Source organism: Orcinus orca, chromosome 1 (assembly GCF_937001465.1).
Source record: "Orcinus orca chromosome 1, mOrcOrc1.1, whole genome shotgun sequence".
NCBI lineage: Eukaryota > Metazoa > Chordata > Mammalia > Artiodactyla > Delphinidae > Orcinus > Orcinus orca.
In genome coordinates, this window is record NC_064559.1 from 96,186,025 (window position 1) to 96,208,302 (window position 22,278).

Genomic DNA, 22,278 nt, shown 5'->3' on the forward strand with positions numbered 1-22,278 from the left:
TAACTGCTACCACTTATTAAGCTCCTATAGTGTTAACACATTCTTCCTACTCATAATCCCTACCACCTTTCTCCTAATAATGTTAACTTACTCTTCAGACCTGACTCAGCTTTGTTGTCAGTTCCTTCAGGAAGCCTTCCCCACACTGTCCTAGTCTGGGTTAGAACTCCCCACTGCCCTCTCAGTTCCCATTATTTTCTCTTTGGCAACACTTATCACACTATATTGCCTGTTAATATTGATCTCCCCAACAAGAATATGAGCTCCATGAAAGGAGGGTTATCAATTGCTTTGTTGTTCTTTATATTGCCAGTGCCCAGAAGAGTGTCTGACACATAGTAGGCATTCAATAAATATTTGTTGAAAAAATAACTAATTATACAATAGAAAAAAAAAACTAGCATGTCCTTCATCAGCTAACTCACTTCCTTTCTGCAATGCCTTCTATAAAAAGGGGCATGAAAACAGAAGTGAGACTAATTCTCCGCTGGAAGAGAGTCATACTTTTACACAGAAGTTTATACTCTGGAAGAAGATGGCTCTTCACCACCTATGGATCTTGCTCCTTTGTCTACAAACCTGTGAGTTCTGACCCTTGATGATCCCCTCCTAATTTTCAGTTGTTTTAGAAATTTCCCTTAAGGAAGACATTGAATTGCCCTTTTGATCTGCTTTAACAGAAACACCCTGGGTCTCAAAAGGAATCCAACTGACTGGGGAGAGACCTAAAATCCAAACCTAACTGTTTTTCAGGTTTAGAGTTTATATTTCTGAATTTTATTTGTATTCAGTCTCTAAAGATCTGAGACAAACCCTTCTGCTCAGAAGAGTCAGCATATGGTAGACCTGCCCAGAAAACCAACAGAGGAACAGATAATCCAAAACCTTGAAAAACTTAAAAGCAATTTTCTTTTGGTGTTAGAATGTGTTATATAGACTTTAACAGAGATAGACCCTTCTCAATTATTTCATTTCTCCAGCAGATTAGAGAGATGCATGACTATAATTGTCGTTGTAAAAGTTTCATTGTTATAAGCCCCCTTTATTTTCAAAGTAAATTCAGAGCTATTGCTCTGCTTCTGTCCTCCAAAAACCCTAAAATAAATGGAGAAGAGATTATCATCCCTGTTCTACAAATAAGTTAGTTCTCAAAAGAAACAGAGAAGTTGAACTGAAAATTCTGTTTTTCTTACTTATGGCTTAACAGTAAATTATAAAGGTTAAATGCATATTGGTTGTTGTTAGTACAAAGAAAACTTATGTAACATCAACATAGTTCTGGGAGTGCTTTGCCATTGCATATATTATCTCATTGAATCCTAACAATTGCCTTATTTATGTAAAAACTGACTATATTTGGCATTTCTAAATCTACTTATAGTGTCTCTTACCAGCTTTGGAAATGCATTAGCAAATTCCTGGCATAAGTTAGAACACAGAGAATCTAGTGGGTTAGGATTTCTTGAAAAGGTAGAATCCATGCACTTTGGTGTCTCTGGTTCCCTTAACCATTTAAAACTGTGGCTCATTTAATGTGAGCTTCATAGGTATTGTATCCACTGGGCAGGTCAGGGTTTTAGAGCCTATGTTAGTCATCCGGACATACAAGTAGAAGATGCAAGTAGATGGGGAAAAAAGTTGAATAGAACCTAAGTGTAAATCTAGGGATGTCCCCAATCTTCCAAAGAAGGGCTGGACAGGGTGGTACTTGATACCACTTAACTTGGAAAGCATTTTACAATTTTTATGCCCACATTCTTATGTGATACATACTAAAATCATTTAAATAAGCAAGATAGATATTATTAATTCCATTATGCAAAAAAGTGTAATCTAAAATTCAAGTTAAACAATTCACCTGAAATTTCACAACCTGAAATTGGTAGAGCTGGAAATGGACATTTGTTCTGTTAACCCCAGGGCTATAGTTCTTTCTGCTGCACACTTTTCTGACCTCTTCACTCATTCAGTTTCTACGTCCTTGATACTCTTCAAAGGGCAAAACATGCTACGATGAAAGGCAGCTCTAAGATACACTTGCCTCATCTACTGAAACTGAAATCGAAGTTGTCAAATCAGCTAGCAGTGAATCATTCATCCATTAGTTTTAGGACTTTGGGAAAATTATATAAACTCCACCTGTTGTCAGGAAGAGGACTATTTCCCCTCTTCCCCCTCTTGAGTTCTTGTGGCTGGACTAATAATAAAATTGACACAAGACAAATTATGGGAGAAAAGAGACAAATTTTAATTTGTGCACACAGAAGTCTCATAGAAATTAGACCTAACAAGTGGCCAACACAAACAGCTTTTATACTTTTTAGACAAAGAAAAAATAAACTTGTGAAGAATCAACAGGACAAAGAAACTTAGGCTTTGGGTGCTCAATCAGTGAAGAATGTAAACAGAGTTTGGGCTTGAAGTAGTAAATTAAAGTAACAAGGTTTGTTTATACAAGCTCCTTGCCCCAAATTCCCTGTCTCTGGTGATAAGGATGTCCTTGTACCTCCAGATATAAGGAGTGCACCTTTCATATGGGAGATTTATTTTCTGCTTTCAGGGGGACAGAGAAGAGTCAGAGTTTCCCTCTTGCATTGGCTGCTTCTTAAGGAACTTCAATTCAAAATAATCAACATTGGGAGTTACCTGGTGGCCTAATAGTTAGAATTCTGGGCTTTCACTGCCATGGCCCGGGTTCAATCCCTGGTAGGGGAACTGAGATCCCTGCAAGTGGCACGGCCAAAAAGTAATAATAATAATCAATATGCCATTGTGGCATATTTGGGGACAGCCCATCCTGGGCCCCAAAAATGTTATTTAGATTTCAAAATGGGAGAACTATTAGTACAATAGGATTGTTTTGAGAACCAAAATGATAATCCATGTACAACACTTGGCACAGTATCTGAATATAGTAGGTGCTTAACAAATATTGCTAATGCTGTTGTTTTTCACACTTGCTTTTCACGTGGTTTTAGGAGGAGCCAGGGCTTTCTTGCACTGAGATCCTGGACGAGACTCCTCTGTTTAGGATGATCCAAGGAACATGAGCAGATGAAAAGATGGTGGGAATTTGAGCTTAGGTGTGGGATTTTGGGGTTCCATAAGAGAAAACCGGGGATGAAATATTCATTTTGTCAGGGATCCATAAATGAGGGGTGGGGACTTGTTTTTATAGCAGCAAAACTAAAAGTACTTTCAGGTACAATTTGCCTTTGCTGAATGGATCTGTTTACCTTTTAAAATTTATTCCACCAACATTTCCTGAGTCAAAAATATACCCGAAATCCCTCCTGCTGCTATTCCTGGCAAAGGTGGTCCCTTATATTTAGCACTGGGCTTAGACATCAACACTGACTTTACTTACTTCCCTGGAATTCAGAGCAGTGGAAGCAGCTGAAATGCAGTGGGAAAAGGGGGTTGGAAATCCCATTTTCCCTTGAAATCACTGAAATAAGAGGAGTCTGAGTGTGCAAAGCTCATGACCATTCCATGTTGGAAAAGTTTTCTCTAAGAACCAAGACTCACAGTCTTATGCTCTATAATCTCAACTTCCTCATCATGACCTGTGAACACTGTGACTCTGACTGTCCCTCCAAGTATTCTGCTAGCTACCTACCCTTTGGGGTAGAAAACAAGAATCCACCACTTTTGCTTCATGCTCCTCTATGTGTTCTTTCTCACACTCCTTTAATTCATCCTTTTCTCCACACCTTTCTCACTTCTCTTTCTTCAGCCCCTCCACTTGCTCCCTTATCCTCTCTCCTGTCAATAATAGTAATAATTAACCATTTATGAAGCAAGCACTACATGTCTCGCATTACTCTAAGTAGCGTACGTTTGTTATTTTGTCTAATCCTCACAACACCTTATGAGATGGATACTATTAATATCCCAGTTTACAGATGAAGACATTAACACAGAAAATCAGAAGTCGTTTAGCCAAAAAGTGGGGGAAGTATGATTTGAACTCCAGTGTCTTTAGGCTTAACCACTGAGCAGTGCTGCCTTCACCCACTTTGATGCTGAAGTGGAATTGTCCCTGAGATTGATGGTTATCCCACTTTGGGATTTATCATGAATGGTGATTTATTCGCAACAAGAAAGGATTATTCAGCAGAAGCTGGGCCTATCTCTATACCTACCTACAGAGGAGGATGGGGGTTAGAGGCCAGACCTTTGCCAATAACAGAAGTTTAGGCAGGCCAGCAAGGCAGAATATCCAAGGAAATGACCATATCCAGACATGGTTCAGGTATCATTCACATGAACATGGTTATGTGTTGACTTGAATTTTCTTCTTCAAAACAAACAAGGGTCCAGTATCAACAAGGTCTTGATGTCTTGTTGAATGTAGAGCACATCATGGTGTGTTCCAGCAGGTGATACTTAAAAGAACAAGAGAAGTGAGCGGGCCCCTCTGGATATCTGTTCCTGGATAAGTAGGCCCCAACCATCATCCTGTGGGTTAGGGAGAGAACTTCATGCCTGGAGCAGGGTCCTGGCAAGAGTCAATTTGCCACTAGTCCAAAGTCCTAATGAAGAGGGGCCTTCAAGATAAAGACCAAGCCTCTGTTCTAGAAAGCGATTTGAGCAGACTACTACCACAGACACTCAGAAAGGGCTTAAAAGCAAAAGCCCAAACTAACACACCATTGTAAAGCAGTTATACTCCAATAAAGTTGTTAAAAAAGAAAAACAAACTACTATGTATAAAACAGACAAGCAAAAGGGTGTATTGTATAGCACAGGGGAATATAGCTATTATTTTCTAATAATTTTAAATGGAGTATAATCAATAAAAATATTGAAAAATATAAATAAATAAAGCAAATCATTGTAAAGATTCCATGATACAGAGCTTAGCACAAATGTCTGGCACATAGTAAGTGCTCAATAAATATTGGCTATTGCTCAAAAAAAAAGAGCAAAAGCCCAGTTATAGACAAGAAAAAATATATTAAGTATGGGGAAAACTAGGTGTCAGGACATTAGCTTAAACATCCAGTCTCCAAGTAGAGGCTCGAAGCTGCATACTTGTGACAACACAGGACTCCAGTAGAGGGGGTAGTGACCCACCACACCAACCCAATCCACAAAGCACCCCTAGAGACCAATATGGTGACCCACAAAGCAACCAGAGTGCCTTCACAACAGGATCCCAAAAGTCAGTGCTAGGCCACTTGGGTTACTCAAGTATTTTCTAAATCAAACCTTTCTTCTCTTGAACCTAAGAGAAGGATGAATCTATAAGTTTGGGGGTATCTAAACTCATCTACGTGGAAGTTGGAAAAGAAAGAGGTGTGAACACTCAATTGGGGAGCTGATGTTAGTAGAGGTATGTACCCACATTTCCTTTGTTATACTCGATTTTTGATTATATGCTTACAGTGCTGAGTAGTGATAAAACAATGGGTGGTCAGGACCCCATCTCTGTTTTGAGAATCTGTGTGTGTGTGTGGGTGTGTGGATGTGTGTTTTGCAGAAGTGGAATCAAGTCAACCCAAATCTCAATAAAGATAATATAAAGTAAAAAAAAAAAAAATCCAGCAGAAAATAGCATACTATTGTATGGGGGTGGTAGGTTCCTTTTTTTTAAAACCACATAACCAAGGACTTTCCATGCTCATGGAGAATAACACAAAACTCCTGGCTGCTAACACTTTGTTTCCTCTTCGTCTGCTACTTCACTTCACTCAGAATAACTGGTTACAACCACCTCTCTTCTGGGTGCCATTGGGTGGTGCTACGTCTGGTCACCCTTCCAGGCCTGGAATATTCAGGCAGGCAGTGAATGGGAGGAGAGGAGGGGAAGGTTAGCTGGAGTCAAAAAAAGGACAAGAAATACTGACTTGAAGAATCCTAAAGAAGTGAGGGGGTTTGGGTCACTATTAAGCAAGAGTTTACCCTTCCTTATTTCCACTCCCATGAATAGCTTCATGTTGGCCTTCTCTAACATCTCCCCAATACTGCAGCTCTTCTTTTGGAACACATAAAAGTTGTCTGGTGATATTATCTTAATCTCTGTAATAATGCTTTCATTTTACATAACAAACACATATGGTGCCTAGTATATGCAAGGTACTTTTCCAAAAGGCTTACAAATATTAACTTGTTTAACTCTCATAACGCTTCTATGAAGTAAGTGCTACTATTAGTCTATTGGCTTCATTTAGAAGCTGATAAAACTGAGACACAGAGAGGTGGTTAAATTTCCCAAAGTCTCATGGCTAGAACCTGGCAGAAGCAGGATTCAAGCTCAGGCAGTCTGGATCTTCATCACTAAGTCATGGTGCTTGACACAGGGGCAGAAAGAGGGTGCTCTTCATGGCAAGACTCTCTTTGGGGGTTCTAGATTCTTCTCTGTTGATATATACATCTGAGAGCACTCTAGTGTCATTTGTTTTTGGAATTTTTGAATTTTATTTTATATTTTTATACAGCAGGTTCTTATTAGTCATCAATTTTATACACATCAGTGTATACATGTCAATCCCAATAGCCCAATTCAGCACATCACCATCCCCAAACCCCCGCGGCTTACCCCTCTTGGTGTCCATATGTTTGTTCTCTACATCTGTGTCTCAACTTCTGCCCTGAAAACTGGTTCATCTGCACCATTTTTCTAGGTTCCACGTACATGTGTTAATATACGATATTTGTTTTTCTCTTTCTGACTTACTTCACTCTGTATGACACTCTCTAGATCCATCCACATCTCAACAAATGACTCAATTTCGTTCCTTTTTATGGCTGAGTAATATTCCATTGTATATACGTACCACATCTTCTTTATCCATTCATCCATCGATGGACATTTAGGTTGCTTCCATGACCTGGCTATTGTAAATAGTGTTGCAATGAACGTTGGGGTGCATGTGTCTTTTTGAATTATGGTTTTCTCTGGGTATATGCCAAGTAGTGGGATTGCTGGGTCATATGGTAATTCTATTTTTAGTTTTTTAAGGAACCTCCATATTGTTCTCCATAGTGGCTGTATCAATTTACATTCCCACCAGCAGTGCAAGAGGGTTCCCTTTTCTCCACACCCTCTCCAGCACTTGTTGTTTGTAGATTTTCTGATGATGCCCATTCTAAATGGTGTGAGGTGATACTTCATTGTAGTTTTGATTTGCATTTCTCTAATAATTAGTGATGTTGAGCAGCTTTTCATGTGCTTCTTGGCCATCTGTATGTCTTCTTTGGAGAAATGTCTATTTAGGTCTTCTGCCCATTTTTGGATTGGATTGTTTGTTTCTTTAATATTGAGCTGCATGGGCTGTTTATATATTTTGAAGATTCATCCTTTGTCCATTAATTCTTTTGCAAATATTTTCTCACATTCTGAGGGCTGTCTTTTTGTCTTGTTTATGGTTTCCTTTGCTGTGCAAAAGCTTTGAAGTTTCATTAGGTCCCATTTGTTTATTTTTGTTTTTATTTCCATTTCTCTAGAAGGAGGGTCAAAAGGATCTTGCTGTGATTTATGTCAAATAATGTTCTTCCTATGTTTTTCTCTAAGAGTTTTATAGTGTCCTGTCTTATATTTAGGTCTCTAATCCATTTTGAATTTATTTTTGTGTATGGTGTTAGGGAGTGTTCTAATTTCATTCTTTTCCATGTAGCTGTCCAGTTTTCCCAGCACCACTTATTGAAGAGACTCTCTTTTCTCCATTGTGTATTCTTGCCTCCTTTGCAATAGATTAGTTGACCATAGGTGTGTGGGTTTATCTCTGGGCTTTCTATCTTGTTCCATTGATCTATATTTCTGTTTTTGTGTCAGTACCATATTGTCTTGATTATTGTAGCTTTGTAGTATAGTCTGAAGTCAGGGAGTCTGATTCCCCCTTCTCCGTTTTTCTCCCTCAAGACTGCTTTGGCTATTCGGGGTCTTTTGTGTCTCCATACAAATTTTAAGATTTTTTGTTCTAGTTCTGTAAAAAATGCCATTGGTAATTTGATAGGGATTGCATTGAATCTGTAGATTGCTTTGGGTAGTATAGTCATTTTCGCAATATTGATTCTTCCAATCCAAGAACATAGTATATCTCTCCATCTGTTGGTATCACCTTTAATTTCTTTCATCAGTATCTTATAGTTTTCTGCATACAGGTCTTTTGTCTCCCTAGGTAGGTTTATTTCTAGGTATTTTATTTTTTTCGTTACAATGGTAGATGGGAGTGTTTCTGTAATTTCTCTTTCAGAATTTTCATCATTAGTGTATAGGAATGCAAGAGTTCTAATTTCTCTTGTGGTCAGAAACGATGCTAGATATGATTTCAATTTTCTTAAATTTACTGAGGCTTGATTTGTGACCCAAGATGTGATCTATCCTGGAGAATGTTCCATGCGCACTTGAGAAGAAAGTGTAATCTGTTGTTTTTGGATGGAATGTCCTATAAATATCAATTAAATCTATCTGGTTTATTGTGTCATTTAAAACTTCTGTTTCCTTATTTATTTTCATTTTGGATGATCTGACCATTGGTGCAAGTGAGGTGTTAAAGTCCCCCACTATTATTGTGTTGCTGTCGATTTCCTCTTTTATAGCTGTTAGCAGTTGCCTTGTGTATTGATGTGCTCCTATGTTGGGTGCATATATATTTATAATTGTTATATCTTCTTCTTGGATTGATCCCTTTATCATTATGTAGTGTCCTTCCTTGTCTCTTGTAGCATTCTTTATTTTAAAGTCTATTTTTTCTGATATGAGTATTGCTACTCCAGCTTTCTTTTGATTTCCATTTGCATGGAATATCTTTTTCCACCCCCTCACTTTCAGTCTGTATGTGTCCCTAGGTCTGAAGTGGGTCTCTTGTAGACAGCATATATATGGGTCTTGTTTTTGTTTCCATTCAGCAAGCCTGTGTCTTTTGGATGGAGCATTTAATCCATTCACATTTAAGGTAATTATCGATATGTATGTTCCTATAACCATTTTCTTAATTCTTTTGCATCTGTTTTCGTAGGTCCTTTTCTTCTCTTGTGTTTCCCACTTAGAGAAGTTCCTTTAGCATTTGTTGTAGAGCTGGTTTGGTGGTGCTGAATTCTCTTAGCTTTTGCTTCTCTGTAAAGCTCTTGATTTCTCCATCGAATCTGAATGAGATCCTTGCTGGGTAGAGTAATCTTGGTTGTAGGTTCTTCCCTTTCATCACTTTAAGTATATCATGCCACTCCCTTCTGGCTTGTAGAGTTTCTGCTGAGAAATCAGCTGTTTACCTTATGGGAGTTCCCTTGTATGTTATTTGTCATTTTTCCCTTGCTGCTTTCAATAATTTTTCTTTGTCTTTAATTTTTGCCAATTTGATTACTATGTGTCTTGGCATGTTTCTCCTTGGGTTTATCCTGTATGGGACTCACTACGCTTCCTGGACTTGGGTGCTATTTCCTTTCCCATGTTAGGGAATTTTTTGACTCTAATCTCTTCAAATATTTTCTCTTGTCCTTTCTCTCTCTCTTCTCCTTCTGGGACCCCTATAATTCGAATGTTTGTGCATTTAATGTTGTCCCAGCAGTCTCTTAGGCTGTCTTCATTTCTTTTCATTCTTTTTTCTTTATTCTGTTCTGCAGCAGTGAATTCCACCATTCTGTCTTCCAGGTCACTTATCCATTCTTCTAACTCAGTTATTCTGCTATTGATTCCTTCTAGTGCAGTTTTCATTTCAGTTATTGTATTGTTCGTCTCTGTTTGATTGTTCTTTAGTTCTTCTAGGTCTCTGTTAAATATTTCTTGCATCTTCTCGATCTTTTCCTCCATTCTTTTTCCGAGGTCCTGGATCATCTTCACTATCATTATTCTGAATTCTTTTTCTAGAAGGTTACCTATCTCTACTTCATTTAGTTGTTTTTCTGGGGTTTTATCTTGTTCCTTCATCTGGTACATAGCCCTCTGCCTTCTCATCTTGTCTATCTTTCTGTGAATGTTGTTCTTGTTCCACAGGCTGCAGGATTGTAGTTCTTCTTACTTCTGCTGTCTGACATCTGGTGGATGAGGCTATCTAAGAGGAATGTGTAAGTTTCCTGATGGGAGGGGCTGGTCGTGGGTAGAGCTGCCTAGTGTCATTTAATCTTCATAATTCCTCAAAGTGGTAGAGGAATTTTATTTCATTTACCAACTAGAATCCTGAGGTTTAGCAGGTAAGTGACTTAGTCATGGTCATTTAGCTGGTTGGCAACAGAGCCTTGACTACAACATGTTTCTTGATCCCTAGTTCAGGACACTTTTACTAACCATGCTATGAAGCCCCAGCCTCTGGACCTATGCAATTTTTTTGTTGTTGTTAACAACATGAGAATATTGGAATGGAAAGTAGTTACAGTTAGCCAACTGCTCCTTCTTATTAATCAGTTTACACCATGGACCTTCAACACCAAGACCCAGAGACCAGTAGAGTTATCTCTTGCCCTCACTCTTTCTTGCTCTGAGTTTTCTACCTTGCTTTTTATTGCTAGAAAAAGGGCAACTGGGTCAGTAGCCAAAAAAGTATTTAGTTTTTCAACAAATATTTAATAATCATCCATTAATTGTTAGGGAAATACTAGTGACCAAAAAAGACAAGGACTGCATTGCAATTATATTCTCATGGGGGTGCAAAGCGGGGAAGACAATAAGTAAATACGCACATACAATGCTTTAGTAGTCAAAACTGCTATGAGGAAAAATAAAGTAAGGCAAGGCCATAGGGATTGATGAGAAGGAGACTGCTACTTAAACATGGTGTTTAAGAAAGCTCTCTCTGATGAGATGACATTGGAGCAGAGTTTCACAGTAAGGGAGTGCTAGAAACAGTGTAGAAAAGGAGGACAGCAAGTACAAAGTCTCTAAGGCAACAGCAGCTGGTTTGAAGAATGAGGAAGTCAGTGTGGTTGGAGTAAGTAGGGGAGAGAAGGGTAGGAGAGGAGGCAGGAGAGCAGGGGCAGACCAGACAGGATCTAGTAGATGGTGGCAAAGTATATGAAAGGAGACTAGGGAGCCCCTCAAAACCCCAAATGTACACTGTCTTTGTTTTTAATAGACTCTAAGGAGAACTATGAGGTTTAAGTCTAAACACCCTCTTTGTTGTCATCAATATTTGATATTTCAAAATCTCTTTAGATTCCACCCAACACTTCTTAGTAAGTTTCCCTTGCTCAGCTATGAAGAATTTGGTTAATTCCCTCCTTACCACCCTTCCCCCACCAATACCTTCTATTTTAAAACAAAATCAAATAGTAGTTTTGCTTGACCCTCTAGCTATTATTCTATCTTATAACATTTCTTTCACTATTAAGCTTTTCCACTTCTTTACCACATATTCTATCCTCAATCCTCTGTACTCTGGGCTCCATTTGAATCATCTTAACTTGCACTACATTCTCAAGCACCATCAATAACCTCCTAATGGACAAATCTAGGGATCATTTTCAATCTTTATCTTACTTGAAGACTCTGAATCATTAGACATCAGTTACAGCCCCCTTCTTGAGATTTTTTGTCCTCCTGGATTTCATGATATTGTCCACTATTGATTCCTCTCTTGCCACTCCTACCACTTGGTCTATTCAGTTTCTTTTGACAGTGCCTCTTTTAGAACTGTGAGCACTGTTCACAAGGCTCAGCCTTGGACTTCAGCCAACTCTTCCTGAGTGACCCTCTTCTTCAATCATCTCCTCTCCATAGATGATTCCTAAACCACTTGAATTTCAGTTTGATGGCAAATGACAGAGACTCAAAAAAAAAAAAAAAAAAGAATTCCTTAAAGAAGAAAAAAGTTTATTTTTTGCTCATGTAAAATGTCTGGAGTTGGCAGTTCGGTTGGTAGAATAGTTCACAAGATCATCAGGAATCCATACTTTTTCTGTCTTCCTGCGCCACAATTCTCAGTACTTGGCTTCCTCTTCTTGATCCAAAATGTCCAAGATCCAGTTGTCATGGCATTCCAGCCTGCAAGAGACAAGGAAGAGATGAAGAAAACAAAGCATCCTCTTCTTAAAGATATAAAAGTTGATACAATACTTTCAGTTTCATCCTATGGACCTGAACTTAGTCACATGACCAAACTGAGCTAGCAGAAGGCTGGGCAATGTAGTCTTTTTTTTTTTTTTTAACATCTTTATTGGAGTATAATTGCTTTACAATGGTGTATTAGTTTCCACTTTATAACAAATTGAATCAGCTATACATATACATATAACACCATATCTCTTCCCTCTTGCATCTCCCTCCCTCCCCCCTCCCTATCCCACCCCTCTAGGTGGTCACAAAGCACCGAGCTGATCTCCCTGTGCTATGCGGCTGCTTCCCACTCGCTATCGGTTTTACATTTGATAGTGTATATATGTCCATGCCACTCTCTCACTTTGTCCCAGCTTACCCTTCCCCCTCCCCATGTCCTCAAGTCCATTCTCTAGTAGGTCTGTGTCTTTATTCCCGTCCTGCGCCTAGGTTCTTCATGACCTTTTTTTCTTTTTTTTTCTTTTAGATTCCATATATGTGTTACTATGAATGGAGATGAAAACAAATATTGGAAAACAACTAGCAGATTCTGTCACAGCCCCCCAAATAATACTTTGAATCCATTAACTTTTCTTATCTTCCATCCTTCCAACTCCTTATTTAGATGGTCCACCATCATCTCACATTCAATATTTCTGATACTAAACTTGTCTTCTCCTTTTGACTTCTTTCAAGCATAAACTTAATCAATTTCCAGTAGCTATTAGTTTTCCACTGACATGAAGTAGACACTCAAAATATATTGTTGAATTCTGTGACATGCCTCCTTATTCCTTGCCTTTATTTGCGCTCTCTCTCAAATTCAGCCCTTCTTTTCTACTCTCATCATCATCCCCCGATTCATGCACAGATGGCTACAATAGCCTATGAAATGGTTTCTTAAGCCCAGCTTCTCTTTCCTCTTATTCTTCCTACATGTTATTACCATATTACTATGACCCTAAAACATCATTTAATTTTTATTCTCAAAAACTTTAATAGCTCCCCTCTGCCTGTGGTGTAGACTTCAAACTCAGGGCTGTCCCAAATCTAAACAATTTATATCTCCAGCCTTATTGCTCTCTACTCTGTTATACAAATCTATACTTATTCAACCTATATCACACATTCTCCTGCTTCTAAACTTTTATTCAGAACCTGAGGACCCGAGACACCAATCCTTTCCCTTTCTATCCAATAAAATTCTATTCACTCTTCAAGGTCTTCCTCAAATTCTATTTCCTCCAAGAAGTTTTCTCTAACAACTGCAGATCAAAGTGATCTCTCCCTTCTTTGAAATCCTACTGCAATTATTGTCTCTACCATTTGCTTAAATTTATCATTTACCACTTCATATTGTAAAGGAGATTTATGTGTGTCTGTGTGTGTGTCTCATTTCCCTAAGCATATATGAAATTTCTAAAAAAGACAAGGAACTTGTCTTGGTCATAGACTTGCATAGTGCATTTCATAGTAAGTCCTTAAGACATTTTTGTGCCACAAATTCTCTCTGAAATTGAGTTTTCTTAAGGTCTCCTCCAACACTAATATAATGTTTGAGTCCCCTCAGCACCTAGAAAAATAAATATTAGGGTTGGTTGATATGGAGATTCTTTTTGTAAAAGACTGAAGTCTTTAAGAGAAGAATAAAGGCCACCAAGTGGAGTGGTACTGAAAACTCTATCCCTCTGTGCTTTACTTGAATTAGCCCTTAATAATGGCTCTTCGTACATTCTTCAGTATGGCCCTGGTGTCATGAAGGCCATCATAGAGAGGGACTAGGGAAGCCCTAAAGGGCATGTCCTAATTGTTAAGGTGAGGATGAGAATGAGAATCATTACTAACATTTCTTTTAGTTTGATGGTTACCAGAGTTTCTACTCATATGATTTTCTGATCACTAATTAGATAGGCAATTTTTATAGTTATTATTTCCATTCTGTGGATGAAAATACTGAGACTCAGAAAAGTCTTCTGGCTTTATTAAGTTTGCCCAGCTCATAAGTAGAAGTACTAGCACCTATGTCTTCAAGCCTCCTTATCTTTCTGCTGCATGCTATGGTTTTGCAGCTGCCTCAGACCTCAGATGGAATGTCCAAAGGTGCATATTATGTTTGTGCAAGCCCTACACCTTTTCTCAGCAAGCCCAGGAATCTCATCCCCAACACCACAGCACAAAATAGCAACAGGGCTTCCGCTAGCTTAATGTATCTGCCACCCCCACTGCCTTATCCTTTGATGCCCCAGCATCACTTCCTGAATGACTTGCTGCAGAAGACAAGACAAACTTCAAAAACAACACCACACACCAATCATTTTGTGACCACACAATTGTGTTCCTATTAAGAAGGCCTCAGCCTTAGCAAACTTCCCACCACTTCCTGGGGTTTGATAAGAGAATTATGAGTCTTCTCACACTGAACCTGAATCCAAAGAACAGAATGGAAATTAGGCACAAGGACCTGACAAAAAAATCCTTATGAGACGTGGGAGATCTGGCACCAGGACCAGCCATATAATTTGTGGAACCCAGTAGAACATGAAAATATGGGGTCCCTTGTTCAAATAATATTAAGAAGTTCAAAGTGACATGGCAGCATTAAATCAAGTTCAGGTCCTTCTGAGCTCAATGCTCTGTACGACTGCACAGGTCACATGTCCATATCCGGCACATCCAAGAATTCAGGCTGGGAAACTCTAAGTGCCCCTCTACCCAACCTTATCAGCCCAGCGGAAGAATTTTTCTGGGGAGAATTAATGTTCAAGGAATGGATTTTAATAAACTCTGACTCCTGTCACTGAAGGCAAGCTTAGTCTCTCCTGTTCCCCTAGTGGTTTGTTCCTTTTGCTTTTACCATTTAGTACTCATCATATTGTATTATTGTTTACTTGAATGCTCACGTGTCTTATTCTCTGGACTGTGAGCTCCTCAGGGCTGCCACCATGTTCTATTCATCCCTGAGTCCCTAACACAGCATCTGACACTTAATTAGCACTTAATAAATGTTTGTAGATAGGGATCATTTGTGTCGTTCTTTCCCTCAGGGCCCTGTTACGTCTCATTCTGTACTTAGCCCACCCCACCTAAGTCACCACTCCTTGCCTGGGATATTCCTCCTAAGGGAAAATCTTGGATGTTCTGAAAGGAAAGACGTTTATATTAGAAGTCCCTGGCTCATTAAGGAGTTACTGTGTTGGAGAGTGGGGGTGGCCATAGTGAGACAGCACCATCAGGTTAAGAAATATCTTTGCTTTTCTGACACTTCAAAATGACTTGTGTTCTCAATGACCTTTATTCTTGACCTCTTTTCTGTTTTTAATTAATTTATTTTTATTTTTGGCTGTGTTGGGTCTTCATTGCTGCACATGCACTTTCTCTAGTTGTGGCGAGCGGGGGCTATACTTCGTTGTGGTGCGCAGGCTTCTCATTGTGGTGGCTTCTCTTTGTTGTGGAGCACGGACTCTAGGAATGCGGGCTTCTGTAGTTGTGGCACATGGGCTCAGTAGTTGTGACACACGGGCTTAGTTTCTCCATGGCATGTGGGATCTTCCTGGACCAGGGCTCGGACCTGTGTCCCCTGCATTGGCAGGCAAATTCCTAACCACTGTGCCACCAGGGAAGCCCTATTCTTGCCCTCTTTATGCCAAGCCTGGATAAACTTTAGGGTCAGCCTGAACTCACTTACATGGGAAACTTTTGTTCTGCTCTTCGTGGCTTACATGCAACCAGTACGCATCAGAATAGCCCTGTTACTCTTTATGGCTGAAGCCCTACTTGATTTGTCAGGGCCTGTATTTATTGGTTATTAAGCATTTTGAATATCATACATGCTGGCTTAATACACTATTTCACACTAGATAGCTCAGTGAGAATAACAAAGTGATGAAAGAATAGAAGGAAAACGAGAAAAAACACCCTATAATTATATTGTCTTTCATTTTACAAACTATGTATTAAATCAATTTATCTTCATAAGGTAATAGAGGAGAAGAGAAAAAAATAAACATTTTATTTTTTTCCGTGTTAGATTTTAAAAGCATTCATCCTTCAGCTTTTACCCGAAAGTATTGCTGGATTCCCAGAACGAATCAAGTCCCCTTCTTACTCTCTCTCAAAGTACCATAACACTTAATACCATTTGCACTTATCCAATCAAACCAGTTCTCTTCATTTAACTGTTAAGTTCCAGAGAGCAGGAACCACGTCTATTTTTACTCACCATTGTACCCCCATCTCCTTACATCATGCTTTAAGGAGTAGATGCTCAACAAACTTTTGTATTATAATTAAATTAATAAATACCTGCCATAGTATCTGGAACAAAGCTGACCTTGAATAAATACATTCATTCATTCATAAAAGTATAAATGAATAAACGAACTTTGCTTACTTCAGAAGTTGCTCCAAAAGATCCTAGGCAACACATAACTTAATTCCATTTATTAACTCATTCCACAAATATTTACTAAGTGCCCACTATGTGTCAAGTACTTGTCTAAAGACTGGGGATATAGCGATGAACAAAAAAGCCCCCCCAAAATCACCAGCTTGGGGAATATTTACTCCAGAGCCTCTAAAGCACTCTCTGCCTATATCTTCTAGGAATAGAGGCATACGTGTAGCTCCCTGTTTGCAAAGACCACAGTAGCCATCGTAGGCTCTTGTCCCAGCTCTTTGACCACTTGGCAATATGACTTGGGAAAGAAAGAACATTTAATATCTCAGACCTCATGGAAATTTATGGCCTTCCTCTCTCAAATTCCATCTAGCTCTCAGAGTCTATATGTCTAGATAAATACATTTTAATGAAATGGATCGCTTAAAATTCACTGGGAAACTTAGTTTTTGAAAGAGAATCCTTTAGGATATTTAGCCATCATATTAAATATATTTAAAGCAGAATGCCCCCACAAAAAAGAAGGTATCATCAAGAAACTGGATGAGCTGCTCCTTGGGGAGATCCAAGCCTGGGGGAACAGGGAATTCTAAAAGGTGCAACAGTCAAATGGTTATGAGTTTCTATTTATGTCCTCAGGTCTGGAAGCAGCTGGAAGTGACACAGACATCTTCATGGTGAATGGGATTCTGGGGGAGTTAGTTACTTTCCCCTTAAACATCCAACAATCACAGAAAGTTATCAGCATTTCTTGGAATTCCAAAACATCTGTCGCTTTTGTAACACCAGGAAACTCAGGAGCAGCACCCACAATTTCCATAACCCACCAAAATTACCATAAACGAATAAATGTCTCAGGTCAGAACTATAACCTGGAGCTCAGAAATCTGAGGTTGGAAGACTCAGGGATCTACAAAGCCGACGTAAATGTAATGACCTCTGAAATGATCACCACCACCACTAGGTGCTACAATCTTCAAGTCTATCGTAAGTTGTGGGAAGACAGAGGGCTTGTTTTTTTATTTTTACTTTGCAATTTGCTGTCTAAAGAACACTTTTATTTCTGACAGCTGGGTTCTCTAAAGCTTTTTATACTTATAAATGCTTACATAAATATATCAGTACTTAAGAGGATGTGGCTTTGTTTGCTTTTAGCTATGTACTCTTCCTGTGGACCTTGTTTCCCTTTTCTATAAAATGTAAATAATCATACTATTTATTTCCCATAGTTATTGTGAAGATCAAGTAAGACAGTGTATGCAAAGTACTTTTTAAAAACCTTTTTATTTTGAAATAATTATAGTTGCATAGAAAGGTGTAAAGAAATGTATAGGGAGGGCCTGTGTGCATTTCACCCCCACCTCTCCCAATGATAACATTTTACATAACTAGAGTACAATATCAAAACCAGGAAATCAACATTGGTACAATCTGTAGAGCTTATTTATTGAATAGATTTCACCAGTTATATAGGCACTTATTTATGTGTATGTGTGTAGCTCTGTACAATTTATTCACATAAATAGCCTTATGTAAACACTACCATAATCAAGATACTTAACTGTACCGATGTCACAAGATTCCTTCATCCCTTTATAGTCACTCATTGCCACCCACTTTCCCCTCCCAAACTCCTGGAAGACATTAATCCATTCTTCATATCTAAAATTATGTTACTTCACAAATGTTACATAGATAGAATCATGCAGTATGCAAGCTTTGGAGATTGGCTTTTTTCATTCAGCATAATTTCTTTGAGCCATCCTAATTGTTGCAAGTATCAACAGGTTATATATTTTTATTGTTGGATAGTATTTCATGGTACAGATGTACTACTTTGTTTAACTATTCACCTATTGAGGGATATATTAGTTGTTTCTAGTTTGGGGGTTATTACAAATAAAACTACTATGAATATTTGTGTACAAGTTTCTGCATGAAGTAAGTTTTTGTTTCTTTAAGATAAATGTCCAAGAATGAAATCATATGGTAAGTCCATTTGTCTTTCTTTAAATGGTTTATTGTGATAAAATATACATAACATTTAACATGTTAATCATTTTTAAGTGTAACATTCAGTGGCACTAAGTACGTTTACATTGTTGTGCAATCATCACCACTTTTCAACTCCAGAAATTGTTTTCCCCTTTTAGATAGATTCTATTTTTTAGAGCAGTTCAAGGTTCATACAAAAGTTTAGTAAAAAGTACGGAGTTCCCATATGCACCCTGCCTCCTACGACATACATAGCCTCCTACATTATCTACATCCCCCACCAGAATGATATATTTATTACAATTAATAATGTACATTGATACATCGTTAGCAACCAAAGTCCACAGTTTACATTAGGGTTCACTCTTGGTGTTATACATTCTATGGGTAATGACAAATATATAATGACATTTATCCACCATGACAGTATCATTCAGAATAGTTTCACTGCCCTAAAATCCCTCTGTGTTCTGTTATTCATCCCTCCCCCCAAGCCCTGGCAACCACTGATCTTACTGTCTCCATGGTTTTGTCTTTTTCAGAATGTCATGTAGTTGGAATCAAACAGTATGTAACCCTTTCAGGTTGGCTTCGTCCAACCTGCATTTAAGTTATCTTCGTATCTTTTCATGGCTTCATAGTTCTCTCCAGAACTTTTGAGTCATTTTTAGTGTTAAAAGGATTGCCAAATTATTTTGCATTCCCCCCAAAAATGTACGAATGATCAGTATCTCCACATCCTCACAGCATTTAGTGTTGTCACTGTTATTTTGGTCATTCTGATGAGTAGTATATTTCATTTTGGTTTTTAATTTTAATTTCTCCAGTAGCTAATGCAAAGTGCCTTTAAAAGGTAAAATATTAGTACTGTTATCATCACTAAAATTACGCAGTTCACTAGGAGATGTGTGTGGTGTGTTACGCAATGCTACTCAAAGTGTGGTCTGTGTGCTGGCAACATCAGCATCACCTGGGAACTTATTGGAAATGCAAATTCTCAGGCCACAATCCTTACCATTGGTGGTGAAGCCCAGGAATCTGTGTTTTAACATTCTCTCTGAACTATTCCTATGTGTGCTGAAGTTTGAGAAGTGCTAATCTAGAACTGCTCTGTCCAACATGGTAGTCAGTAGCTACATGTAGCTATTAAGTATTTGAAATGTGGTGAGTACAAATTGAAATGTGCTCTAAGTGTAAAATACACACTAGATTTAGCATCAATAAAGAAACCCATAAAATATCTCATTAATCAATTTTATATTGGTTCCAGGTTAAGATAACATTTTGGATATATTGAGTTAAATAAAATACATTATTACATCACCTGTTTATTTTCACTACTTTTAATGTGGCTATTAGAAAAATTTAAATTACATAAGTGATTAACATTTTATTTCAGCACTAATTTATAGCATAGAGAATATTTGAGCCATGTCTCAAGGATTTTACTGTCCATCTGCCCCACAGCAGAAAAACACAGAAATGCGACTAATAGATAAAATTCAGTTATACAGTTAATCCACTAAAGTTCAAGCTCCATAAAGGCAGAGACTGGTATATGATACACTTCATGTTCCCAGCTCCTACCTTGCCAGGCACATAGTGGGTGCTGCAGAAGTATTTGTTGAATGGAAAAGTGAATTAATCATAATAGTCCCAGGTCCTACTACAGTGCCTGACAATTGTAAGTGCTCAATTAATATAGCATAATTCAATCAGGTTGCATCTGGATAGGACGCATACTGTAAAGAGCATTAATGTCAGAATTAGAACCCTTGCCAACTGTGTGACCCTGGCAAAGTTGTTTACCTTGTCTGGGCCTAAATTTCCTTATCTATAGAATGTAGATTGTAATAGGTGGGATTAATTGAGATAGTGTTAGTTGAGCTCCTAGTACAGTGCAAGCCTTAAAGTAGATGCTCAATAACTAGCTGTTGTTATTAATTTTTTAACCCTTGTCCCCTTTTTAGATTCTAGTTAGGAAGAACTTCCTAGATGAAGAAGGCTCTGAACTGGGCATGAGCGACAGAGTCAAAGAACCATACCCAAGTGTGGACACTTCAGAAAATATGACTCATTCAAGAACTTTGGCTGAGAAAATATAGAGGGCGTTCAATCTTATGATGTTTGTTTTCATCCCGTTATATATTTAGTTTTACCCACTCAGTCTTTAGGGGGTGTTAAACCATCTGCAATTAGGGCAGACTACTGTAAAATCTTAGAGAAAGTCCATACAGCAAAATCTGCACTTTTTGGGTAGTTAGCTGAGAAGATAAAGAGAAAGAAACTGACATTTAATGAACACTATTTGTATGGCATTCTACCACCTAATTTTTTAAAATACATAAAGATTATACATATGTAGGCAATATATGCACAAACAGAGCAAAAGATAATACAATGAAATGCAACTCTTCCTTTTCAGAGGCAGTCACTATTGCCAGTTTATTTTGCTTCTTCAGTAGAAAATTAAAGTACATATAAGCATAGATAGATTGATGCTGGATAGATAGATAGATAGATAGATAGATAAATAGATAGATGATAGATGGATAGTAGAGTGGTCTTTATATATAATAGCTCATCTAATCCTCACAACCACCCTAGCTAGAGAAAATTGTTGTCCCCGTGTTATAACTGAGGAAACCAAAGCTCAGTGCAGCTGGATACCTTCTCCACCATTCCATAGTTAGAGAACAGTGGAGCCTGGATTCTGAACCTAGTCTCCAATGGCTTCTCCACACTTTTACTCGGGAGGATGAAGGCCTGTCAGCCACAACCCTGACCTTCTCTGCCCATCAGCTTTGTGTAGGTAACATCTCTGTTCCTGCAGAGAAAAATGAGATGGAATCCTATTCTTCACCACTATCCCCCACCTGGACACCCACAAAAAAAAAAAGTCTTTTTAAAAATAAGTGAACAACAAGCAGAGACTTAAACACTGTTGTAAATCAAATTTCTACGGAAACACACACACACCATTTGGTTCCTTTTTCGCTATACATATCTGTATCTATCACTGTTATAGCTAATCAAGGTCTTTACTCCAAACTTGTTTAGAAGCTCTTTGGCAAGTTATCACTAATTCTGATTTGGAATGTTTCCCTCTAAGAGACTCTTAGGACCAGAGTATCTGGTTAGGTTGGAATCAAAGACTTTACAGCTCTTAGTTCCCATGTTCTACTCCCTCACATGTACAGACAAATGGTTCCTATATTTACAGTGCTGAATTTATTGCCTTTACAGACTTCACATTAATTAGAAAGTTATGTGTCAGTTCCTTCCTCTATTTCCTCTCTCACATGGCAATAGTGGGAGGAGCAAACCACATTGCAGCAGTTTTGACAAGAATGAACTAAACTTATCAGCTCTGAATGTAGTCCTTTTCTTATTTCCTGGTAAAAGGTTTTTCCTTTCCTTCTGCCAGCTCCAGATCTAGATATTGCCTCAACTTATATATAATTGGGTTTTTGGTAACCCTTTACTACCTACAACTTTTATCATTTACTTTTTCTTTGCTTTAGTAAAAACATTTTTTAAATGAACTTTTATTTTTTTATTATTTAAACATCTTTATTGGAGTATAATTGCTTCACAATGGTGTGTTAGTTTCTGCTTTATAACAAAGTGAATCAGCTATACATATACATACATCCCCATATCTCCTCCATCTTGCGGCTTTCTCCCACCCTCCCTATCCCACCCCTCTAGGTGGTCACAAAGCACCGAGCTGATCTCCCTGTGCTATGCGGCTGCTCCCCACTAGCTATCTATTTTATGTTTGGTTGTGTATATATGTCCATGCCACTCTCTCACTTTGTCACAGCTTACCCTTCCCCCTGCCCATATCCTCAAGTCCATTCTCTAGTAGGTCTGTGTCTTTATTCCCGTCTTACCCCTAGGTTCTTCATGACAT

General features: G+C 38.3%; 1 protein-coding gene across 7 annotated transcripts in view; it reads left to right on the forward strand.

Annotated features, from left to right (window-relative positions):
* Positions 1–485: 485 nt before the first annotated feature.
* CD84 (CD84 molecule) overlaps positions 486–22,278 on the forward strand; it is a 50,050-nt gene continuing 28,257 nt past the window's right edge. For all 7 annotated transcript variants that reach the window (XR_004479430.2, XR_004479428.1, XR_004479429.1 and 4 more), the window contains exons 1-2: positions 486–581; positions 17,007–17,354. Coding sequence is in view for 2 of the 7 variants with exons in the window: in XM_012538522.3 (XP_012393976.1) it covers positions 536–581; positions 17,007–17,354 (394 nt within the window). In the remaining 5 variants the exon portion in view is untranslated. The remainder of the gene's footprint in view (positions 582–17,006; positions 17,355–22,278) is intronic.